This window comes from Trypanosoma rangeli, assembly GCF_003719475.1.
Source record: "Trypanosoma rangeli strain AM80 chromosome Unknown Tra_15.4_contig_00267, whole genome shotgun sequence".
Taxonomy (NCBI): Eukaryota; Euglenozoa; class Kinetoplastea; order Trypanosomatida; family Trypanosomatidae; genus Trypanosoma; species Trypanosoma rangeli.
This window is the reverse complement of record NW_021706013.1, coordinates 16,010-26,105: the sequence shown is the minus strand read 5'-3', so window position 1 is coordinate 26,105 and position 10,096 is coordinate 16,010. Positions and strand designations below refer to the sequence as shown.

Sequence of the window (10,096 nt, the reverse complement as noted above, 5' to 3'; positions counted from 1 at the left end):
ATGCAGATGAGGCCAATGCTCCCTCTAATGCAGCGAAGCATGTGGATGAGGCCAATGCTCCCTCTGAAGCAGCGAAGCGTACAGATGAGGCCAATGCTCCCTCTGAAGCAGCGAAGCGTACAGATGAGGCCAATGCTCCCTCTAAAGCAGTGAAGCATGCAGATGAGGCCAATGCTCCCTCTAATGCAGCGAAGCATGTGGATGAGGCCAATGCTCCCTCTAATGCAGCGAAGCATGTGGATGAGGCCAATGCTCCCTCTGAAGCAGCGAAGCGTACAGATGAGGCCAATGTGCCAGCGATGTCGGTAAGGCCTTCCAAGGGTACTATTGCAGCGTTGGTTTCTAGTAGCGGGGTGGAGGATGCAAGCCCCAATCGTGAGCTGTTGGGTGGCGTAGGTGGCGATAATCCTTCTTTGGTGGTCAGCGCGGCACGGAAGGTCTCTGTTTTGGGTGACGCGTCAGAGGAGCGGCGTCGGTCTGCCAGTGGCGCAGTCCCAGTGACAAGGAGTGATGCGGTTGCTCCGCCGCCCCGTTTAACTTCTGCTGTTGAGGCGTCAGGGGGCCCATGTAGGCTTGTAGGGGAGGAAAAGGCTCCCGCTGTGGTGGCTTCAGAGAGTTGTAATACGCCAAATACAGAAGTTACTGAGGAAAGGCTGCTAATTGAAATCGAATGCGCGTTTGGGGATTCAAACGTTGTCTTTCCCTTCTCCTGGAGAATGAACTCAGGAACTGTTCTGCAATCACTTCGTGCGGCGTGCTTTCTTGCCTTGGATGTTCCTATGGACGATGATGTGAACGTGTACGATAGAAACGGCGTTGCTCTGCGCTTTGAGGAGGATACATGTCAAAGGCTGAAAGACATCCTTCAGTCTGGTCGCAGGCGGGTTGGTCTTGTGTTGTGGGCGGGCCACCCCTGCACCACTGGTCTCCCGCTGCAGTGCTGTGTCTCATGGTGTACTCAGCAGGTGGTACTGGTGTACGCTGTGCATCCGGAGAGTGCGCTGAGGGATCTGCGAGAGGCGATCCTGGAAGAGTACGATGCGGGATGCGACGCCACAACTGACCTTAAGTTTTTCTTGACAGATGAGGGAGGGGGCACAGAGACGGAGTTGACGGAGAACGAAGCCTACATGCAGCTTAAGGCTGCCTCACGTAGTGGAGAGCTGGTGAATATTAGGGTGGTAAATCCCAATCGATCTCCACCATCGCGGTCTGTGGGGCGAAAACTCTCTTCCGCGGCTGCAGTTTTTGCGGAAGAGGTCTTGCACGTGTTGGGAGCTCAATTTAATTCGCAAGACGTCTTAAAACTTTTTGAAGAGTACCGTGAGAAATCAGGGCCGTTTGACAATGGTGAAAATGATTTTTTTGCTCTCATTACCGTGATGCTCTCCGATCCCCGCACCATGACACTGGAGAACTTGACGTCACTCCTCGTAAAATCGGCGTTGTCGTGTGGTGAGGAGGAAGTTATTAACATCTTGAGCTGCTGTTCGGTGAGGGCGCAGTTGCGTGCCTCTCGTCGTCCATTGGAGGTGCTAAAGCGTTTCTTTCGGAGACTTTACAATTCAACCCAGCTCCCGGAAGGGGCTCAAGGTATCCCGCTTGCAATGGTTACACGTCAACTGGCGCAAGCAGGATTACGCGATGCGAAGGGGTTGCTGCGGCGTGACCGCACACTTCTTTCGGAGCTGCAGGAGAAAGATTACACGGAACTCTGTTTGCGGCTTTACTACACCGATGCCAAGGTGGTGTCCCGCGCGGCTGTGGCTGCACGTCTGTCAGGGATAAGCAGTCTACGAAGCCGGCGTGCCATGACAAGGGAGGAACAAGAGTTGTTGCAGAGAGACTACATCCACGAACTTCGACATGCCCTTGACGGAGTACGGGCCACAGATATGACAAAGTTTCTCATTACTCAAGATCCACACCCCGAACCACGCTTTCATTGTTTGCTGAGTGTTGTAGGGTCGCTTTTAGCCACCCATCCTGTGCAGCACCCTCATCATTGGCTTGTAGAGCGCTTCCGAGGAAAAATGTCAGATGCTCTGGACGCCAAAATACGCAGCTTTGAGGATTCCATGGTTCCGACTCCGCAGCTCTACCGCCTCTGCTGGGACATGTTGAAACCAGAGCTGCATCATCTTTCGCTTCTTCCCAAATCCCACGTCGCAAGTGCCCTTGCGTACTGGGCTTTTTTTGCTGTGCAGTTACTGTGCGTCAACCGCTCTTTGGAATTTCCACCCGTGCCGCTGGTGGATTTGAAGCAGTTCTCTCCGGTTGGGTCACCGATTTTACCAGCGGCCATTGCAAGGAATGGGGCTATAAGTGTTGCTTCCCCCGCCGCTGCTGCCGGTGGTGTTGGTGGTGGTGCGGCCGCCGTATCCTCGGCCTGCCAAAAAAAGCCGAAGATCAAGTATAAGTACAGTTATCTCTGCCACGACCTACGCCGTAATCCTGGTCGGCCGAGCTCCTTGAAGTAGCGTGGCTGGCTGGTGTATGTGAATATATATATATATATGTTTTCACGCACCCCCGCTTTCTTTAACCTCCCCCCCCTACACACACACACACACACACACACACACACAGATGCTTTCTTTTCCATAGTACGTGTCTTTCTCTGTACCTTGCAATGTTCAGATCTTTTTACTCGTGTATATCAATTCTCTCTTTATTTATTTTGGGGCGTTTATGCTTCTCCACCCGCTGCTCGTGTGCGTGTATGGCAATGTAAACTGTGCGTCTCCGCGATGAGGGGGTCTGCGGAGGTGGAGGTTGTTACACCTTCACCCTCAAACCTGCCCGGAGGGGGAGGTGGGCGAGGACGAATCAAGATGAAATAATGTGAGGGAAGAAAAATACCCTCCAGCCAATCAAAAAAGAAAAAAAAGAAATAAATGAAGATGAAAACAACAAACAAAAGGAAACAAGACCAAATTAATAAAAGGTGGGCTCCGGTTGAGCTTCGTTGCACGTCTTCAGTTTTTTTTCACGGCGTGCTGGCGACACGTACATTCTCCCCTTCCGGACTGCGGCTCACGTTTTTTTTTTTGTGTCTTTTCCATTTGTTTTTTTTTCCATTTTGTTTTGCATGTTTGTTTGGTCGCCTTCCCGTCCTTCACGTGCGGCGCGATGGGGGCTGTGCACATTTCCATTTCTTCCTTCTCATGCTGTTTTGCCGCTGTGCTGCAAGCGAACCCGAGGAGGCGTTGAGGAGTGAACGGGTGAAGTGACTTTTTAAAGGGGGAAAAACCGAAGGGGAAGCGGTGTGGCGATGTTCACAAGGCGTCTTTTGTGCCCCTGCACGCGGCGGCTACCGAGCGGACTGCTGCTTAGCGGCACGTTTAACCCGCGTCATCCCGACTTTCTTCTCGAGGGTCGCGCCACAACACCTGATGGCCGTGTCTTTTGTGGCCGCTTTGACCCCGAGCAGGGATTTCCCCTCTCTGGTAGTGAACTTGAGGACGACGGGGATTTTTACCGCGGCTGCTTCAACACTCTGTGGCAGCGCCACGGTGACGGTGAGGCCTGGCTGGCCGACGGCACGTATTATAAGGGGCGGTTTTCTGAGGACGAGCTGGTGGAGGGGCTTGTGCGGATCCCCAACGGCACGACTGAGACTGTCTTTGAGGGGCTACTGCGGGATGAGGCGTTTGTGCGGGGGAAACTCACACAGCATGACTTCACGTATGAGGGTGAGTTTCGCGACAACAAACCACACGGCCGCGGGAAGCTTCGCTTTGCTACGGGGGCGGAGCAGGAGGGCACTTTTTTTGCCGGTAAGCTGCATGGTAGTGGGTGCAAGATGAAGCTTGATGGCGGCTTTGTGTACCTGGGTGAGTTTCTGGACGGATGCATCCGCCGCGGCCAGCTCTTCACGCCGACGTACACGTACGACGGCGAGTTTAACGAGCACGGCCGGGCTCACGGGGAGGGGTCGCAGACGTACTTGGCAAACGAACCGCGTCTCATTTTTACGGGCATATGGGAAAATGGGGCGCTTGTGCGTGGAACCTGCACCGACGAGTACGGGGCTCCTGTGGATTGGAAGGACAATCATGAGCTTCAGGCGAAGATCTTTAGCGAAGATGGCGGTGACGTTGCCGTGGCGATGAACACCTACAGCAGCGCCAAGCTGAAGGAGGCAGACACGCTATACAAGGAGATGAACCAGAGCTACGTGAAGGATGCCGAGAGAGCTCGGCGAGAGACGGGGAAGTATCCATCCAAGATGAGCCTGGGCTACGAAGGAGGCATTCAAAAGGAAAAGGAAGCACTCGAGCGTGCGTCACGGGAAGCCATAGATGACATGCAGAGCGCACGTGACAGCATGGAGGCACGCAACGATGATGTGAATCGCTTGTGTGCAAGGGCTGTGAGTGAGGTCACAATACCGCTAAACCACAACACAGCGAGGATGCAGTATGCGAGGCAGGACGGAGCACAACAGCTGGCAGCACAGCGTGTGGATGAGCAGTTCGAACGCTTTCTGAAAACCTTTGATCGTGAAACGGACGGCAACGTCAGTAGACACATCATTGACGGCAATTCGCCTTGGAAGTCGTACACTCCAAAAGGATAATTGACGATCTCCGCTTGCCGACGTCTCTTGGAGCAGCAGAAGAAGCGAGTGAATGTGTCGCGTGATGCCTTCATTTGGTGTGTGTGTGTGCGTGTTTGTTTGTTGCTGTTTGTTTGTTTGTTTTTTTACTTTTACTGTTATATATTTATTTATGTGTCTGGCTTCTTTCATCTTGCCTTCCTTCTTCTTTGCGTCTTTTTCACCGGGACTGCAGCGTCCGTCTATGGACTTTGGCCTCGAGGGCCACACGGCCACACTGTGTGGCGATTTGATTGTGGTGGTTGGCGGTAAAACAGCTGCATTTTGTCTGAATGAGTCTGTGCTCACGCTTACGCTTCCAGGCTTTGAGTGGCGACAGCTTCCATGTGACGGGGCGATTCCAGCGCCACGGGCGTACCACTCTACCTGCTTGCACGGTACACGGCTTGTCGTTTTTGGCGGCATTACAAGTGTGGGGCTGAACGATGTTCACTACAACACGTATAATGTCTTTACGCTGGCCGACGGACTCGACGGGGCGACGCTGCGGCGTATGGGTGCCGATCGTTTTTGTGATCCGTCAAGGCTGCGACCGCTGATGCCGCAAAAGATGGAGCCGGATGGTGCCGTTCACATTCTTGACACGTCGGCCTCGCCGCCCCGCTGGGAGTCGGCGCAGTGTACTGGCAATGTACCGTGCAACCGCTCGCACCACGCCGCCGCGGTGCAGGGAAACGCCATGTACATTGTGGGAGGCTACAATATTTATTCCTCACAGGCGCAACCGGCCGTTGATTTTGGCTGTCTCTACCGCCTCGACCTTACAACGCTGTGCTGGACAAGCATCCGACTCAGCACTCCGCTCTATTACTGGGGGGCGACGCTGACTCCGTTGGGCGGCCCGCTGCTCTGTCTCTTTGGTGGCGTATCGCGCGCACGAAACATGGAATCGCGTGACACTTTTTTTCTGGATGCTCAAACGGGGTCTGTTCAGCCCGTGTTGGAGAGCAGCTGCACACCGTCACCACGCGCAGCACACTGTGCATGGCGGTGGGGTTGCTACGTGTACATTTTCGGCGGCGCCGGCTCCGTCGCCACTCGTTACTTTAACGATTTACACCGTCTTTACGTACAACGCGGTGCTTGGGAGGAGGTCACGACACACGTGGAGACAAAAACGTTGTTATCATCATCAACATCGTCGGCGTCTCCTCCACCGCTCTCTGGCAGTGCTGCAGTGGTGGTTGGCGAGCATGTAATTTTTGTGGGGGGAATGCGTTCAAACTTGACGCGATTGTCCAGTGTGTTTCTTGTCAGCATGCACTCACTCACGTGGCAGGAGGCAAAAAAAACATTCACTGACACACCGCTGTCGTCCACATTTGCCCACAATAGGCCGCACTCCCGCAGAGGTGGCGCCAGTATAGGCGTGCAGACCACGTGGAAGGGAGGGTCACCACTTGTCCTCTCACACGACGCGTTGGACCCGGTAGCGACATTGCCCCGCGGGGCATCTGTGATGCAGCAACCACAACACCAACTGCAGGAGGGGGCGGAGGAGGGGCGTCATTCCAAAGAACGCCCGCAAGAACGCTGGGAGCGAGAGTTAAGTGAACTTCGCAAGTTGACAGCAGACTGGAGCAACGTGATCGTGGACCCAGGCACCCGCTTGAAGGGTGTTGCATGGAGCCCGTGACACTCCCCTACTTTTTCTATTTATTGAGGCGGTGGGATATGTTTAGTTTCTGTTGCAGCAGCAACGTCAGCAGCGGTGCCACATGCACAGGGGAGAGAGACATTGAATGAAAGACAACACGGGCGGAAAATGGCTGAATGAATGACAGAATGCCACAGGTCCCATGGCTGTGTTTTTTTTCCCCTGTATTTGTGTGTATGTGTGTGCTCTTGTTTCTTGCTGCTGTTGTACCTTCTCGTATCGTTATTTTCAAATTTATACTTCTTTAAGTACGATGGGTGTGGAGCGGGAGATTGCTGCTTCTCTATTTCTCTGCTTGTCAATGACAGGTTTCTGTGCGAACGGCAGTGCTGTAGTTGTTGTGGGCTCCTCAACGGCCGCTCATTTTTCATAACGTTTTTTTTTGGCTTTTTTATTCTCTTTTCCTTTCGTTTGCTCTCAGTCGGCCTTTGTTTTCCCATCCGTCCGCCCCTTACTTGACGCCGGCGTGCCAGGTGTCGTCTTGTCAGGGCGGGATAACGTAAAGTCAGGAATACACGCGAAACGAGGGCGAGGTATCATGTGACGTTTGTCTTGACACCGGTGTGTGCGGCTCCTCGGCTAGCACACGATGATCAACTTTGGTTCTACAGCGTCGACACCGGAGCCGGAGGCAGCATCGGCGCACCCTGGCCTTTTCAACGCCCCTGCAATGTTTTGTGCCGTGGGCTGTGATGCCGAGTTGCTTTTACTCTGGCAGAATCTCTTGTCTTGGCGTCATGTTCAGGTCATTACGGGGCCAGAGGGTATCGGCAAGTCCACCGTAGCGGCATAGTTTTGTGATCGAGTGCGGCGGAGTGGGCGCTTTACCTGTATTCGGTGGTTTGATGCCAAGGGCTACTTGCCGTCCGAGATATTTCACTTCTTCCACTCCATGCGGGGTCGAAGGAAAAAAAAAAAGACGTGCTTTTGGTTATTGACGGCGTCGATGACCCACATGCGGCGCTTCGTCTTATCCCTGAGCACGCGAACGTTTACACGCTGCTCACCTGTAGCGCCTCCATTGAATGTTCTACGAAGATGAGCGTACTAAAAGTTCAACCGTTACAGCCCAATGATGTGGCACAATTTTCACATTTACCGGAGGTGGATAATTCTAGCACTCTAGGCGAGCTCCTCTCTGCTCTTGGACACGCTCCGCTTTTCATGCGTGTAGCGTCTTGTTTGATGGAGAGCGCTTCTAACAGTGCGGAGGAAATAAAGCGGATGTTGCTTGCCAAAGGGATAGATGGACAAGGAACAGTGAGCATTTCTTTTGCGCTTGGCGTCCTACTGGAGCTTGCCTTTGCTGTGCTTGAGACGCAACGTCCAGGAAGCACCCGTGTGTTAGTGATGACTGCGTTATTTGACGTCAGTAGCGTTTCTCACACTGCCGTGGATTGCCTGTTGGGTGATGACTTGGGGGAGGCGTTTACACTGCAGGCTGCTGCGTTAGGCATATGCGACCAGCGCTGGGATGAGGGTTTGCTTATAATGCATTCTTCTATTGCACGGATACTTCGCAAGAAGGCAGAAATCGCATGTGTGGAGGTGTGCATAAAATTTCTGCTTTTGCTCTGGCCGCGTCGCTGGCGTGGAGCTGGAAGCAGCATGGCACATGAGCTGATGCGTCACACCCGTGCCATTTGCGAAGCCTGTGATGCCCGTCATATACCACTCAACGAGGATCTTCTTCTCTGCTTCGACCGCGGTGCGACTCTTCTTGCCCTTAATGAAGGTGAAAATTTGCCGACCCCTGCAGAACTTTGGCTTAGAGTTATACGGGTAAGCCGGGAGGCGGCGAAAAGGGACGTGGATGCGGTTAGAATAGGGAGGGCATGTGGCCGTCTGCTGCAATTCCTTCGTGACGAGCGGGCCGGGGATGTGTTGCGGTACGCGTTTGAGTTGGCGTGTGAGGTGAATGGGAAACAGTCAGCCGAGGCATCTCTCATTCTTGGCTGCAACGCCCCGTATCTCCCTGCCTCGGGTGAGGCGGTGCAGGTGCTACAAGGAGGCGTGGCCGCGCTGGAGAATCGCATGGTATCTGCAGACACAGTCCTCGGGAAGGAGGAGGGGCGCATGCTGCAGGAGACCGTATTTGTCCTTCTTGTACGACAGGGGCAGATGTTGCAGGAAATGGGGAAGACGGTGCCCGCATCTCCCTGGGCGGCGCTGCAGGAGGTTGAGCAGCGCATCCAAAAGAGTGTGAGGTCGGCTCCATGGTGAGACACGCGCCTTGCATCCTGTTGCACAGGAGCGAAGTTGCACGGAGGGAGGGAGGGAAGTTGGGGGAGGACAAAAAAAAAATATCAAGAAAAAAACAAAAGTGGAAGGACTGAACGGCGTCGGCGAAAGAGAGGACAACGATGCAGCGGCAACGGAAGAAACAACAAACAAACAATGCTTCGAGAGCAATGATGCTTTTTACGTTATTGCTTTACTTTTATTTTATGCCTGCAGTTGCTGACGCTCGTGGACACTGCTCAGCTTTCGTGTCATCACCTCACGTGTTGCATTTGTAGTGCCACAGGCCTCCCGCCGAACGGCATTTCTCACTCTCTCTATCTGTGTGTGCGGCTTGTTGGCGTATTGGCTTCTCTTCTGACTTCATTTCCTTTCGCCTACCGCTGAGCCACAGTTGCACAGGACTGCAGGGAAGTTAGGGGGTACTTCCGAAGCAAATTTCCCCCAATAACAACACATACAAAAGATTTTTAAAAAATTGAGAAACTGCCGGAATGAAAGATAATTTAAGCATCAAGAGGACTGTGGACGACGTCTGGCCGCTCGCAGGCAAGCGTATACTCATCCGTGTCGACTTCAATGTTCCCATTCATAATGGAAAGATTACAAATGACTACCGTATTCGAGCTGCTATTCCCACAATTCGTCGTGTGATTGACCAAGGCGGCATATGTGTGCTTATGAGTCATCTCGGCCGCCCCAAAGGCGTCTCATACACGACTGCCAAGAAATACATACAAAATCGCTACCATGAGGGAATGCTTAACAGCAGCAGCGGGATGACCACCTTCTTTGACTCACTTTCAGGTGAGGAGAAGGCAAATATTTTGGCATTATCTACTGCAAATGATGAAGCCTCCAATCTTTTACTCAGTGGGGGGTCCGATAAAACGGCTATCTTCACACGATTGCCAGGGGAGGAGAAAAAGACACTGCTAACGCGTTACATTTCTGAAAATAAGGAACGTATATATTCACAGCTCATTCTCAGTACAGGATACGAAAAAGAACTTAGTCTCAGACCAATTGCCGTGCGCCTTGCTGAGCTACTTAACCAACATGTCTATTTTGCCTATGATTGTATGGACGCCGAACAGGAAATACGTCGTCTCACAATGGGTGAGGTTGTGCTGCTGGAGAACGTGCGCTTCTACCATGAGGAGGGAAGTAAGAAGGAGGAGGAGCGTCACGCCATGGCGAGGGTTCTGGCGTCGTACGGCGATGTTTTTGTCAGTGACGCGTTTGGCACTGCCCACCGTGACAGTGCGACAATGACGGGTATTCCCAAGGTGCTTGGTTGCGGTGCCGCGGGCTACCTGATGGACAAGGAGATCTCCTACTTTGCGAAGGTGCTGGGTAGCCCGGCGCGGCCGTTTGTGGCGATTGTGGGCGGTGCAAAGGTGAGCGACAAGATCCTTCTGCTGGACAACATGCTGCAGCGCATTGACTACCTGCTTATCGGTGGCGCGATGGCGTACACGTTTCTGAAGGCGCAGGGCCACACGATTGGGAGCTCGATGTGCGAGGAGGACAAGCTGGAGCTTGCACGCTCGCTGTTGAAGAAGGCGGAGGATCGC

General features: G+C 53.3%; 5 protein-coding genes across 5 annotated transcripts in view, besides 5 other annotated features; all 5 read left to right on the top strand.

Moving 5' to 3' along the window:
• TraAM80_06922 (uncharacterized protein) lies at positions 1–2,480 on the top strand (the record flags this gene model as incomplete). Its single annotated transcript, XM_029383744.1, has 1 exon — positions 1–2,480. A coding segment is annotated over one exon (2,480 nt), but the record flags the coding sequence as incomplete, so codon positions are not given.
• Positions 2,481–2,557: 77 nt separating this feature from the next.
• Positions 2,558–2,588: a microsatellite.
• Positions 2,589–3,041: 453 nt separating this feature from the next.
• Positions 3,042–3,089: a sequence feature (GA-rich).
• A 185-nt stretch (positions 3,090–3,274) lies between these two features.
• Positions 3,275–4,582, top strand: TraAM80_06921 (MORN-containing protein; the record flags this gene model as incomplete). Its single annotated transcript, XM_029383743.1, has 1 exon — positions 3,275–4,582. The coding sequence occupies one exon, from the start codon at positions 3,275–3,277 to the stop codon at positions 4,580–4,582; it is 1,308 nt and encodes a 435-aa protein (XP_029236401.1).
• A 74-nt stretch (positions 4,583–4,656) lies between these two features.
• Positions 4,657–4,709: a sequence feature (A-rich).
• Positions 4,710–4,743: 34 nt separating this feature from the next.
• Positions 4,744–4,783: a sequence feature (A-rich).
• Positions 4,784–4,805: 22 nt separating this feature from the next.
• Positions 4,806–6,257, top strand: TraAM80_06920 (BTB/POZ domain containing protein; the record flags this gene model as incomplete). The annotated part of the gene is made up of 1 exon (XM_029383742.1): positions 4,806–6,257. One exon carries the CDS (start codon positions 4,806–4,808, stop codon positions 6,255–6,257), a length of 1,452 nt encoding a protein of 483 aa, XP_029236400.1.
• A 1,059-nt stretch (positions 6,258–7,316) lies between these two features.
• TraAM80_06919 (uncharacterized protein) lies at positions 7,317–8,501 on the top strand (the record flags this gene model as incomplete). The annotated part of the gene is made up of 1 exon (XM_029383741.1): positions 7,317–8,501. One exon carries the CDS (start codon positions 7,317–7,319, stop codon positions 8,499–8,501), a length of 1,185 nt encoding a protein of 394 aa, XP_029236399.1.
• A 71-nt stretch (positions 8,502–8,572) lies between these two features.
• Positions 8,573–8,601: a microsatellite.
• A 412-nt stretch (positions 8,602–9,013) lies between these two features.
• The window catches only part of TraAM80_06918 (phosphoglycerate kinase), a gene marked incomplete at both ends in the record, with an annotated part of 1,122 nt that continues 39 nt past the window's right edge, over positions 9,014–10,096 (top strand). The window contains one exon of the mRNA XM_029383740.1: positions 9,014–10,096. This exon is cut by the window's right edge and continues 39 nt beyond it. Coding sequence (XP_029236398.1) covers positions 9,014–10,096 — 1,083 coding nt within the window.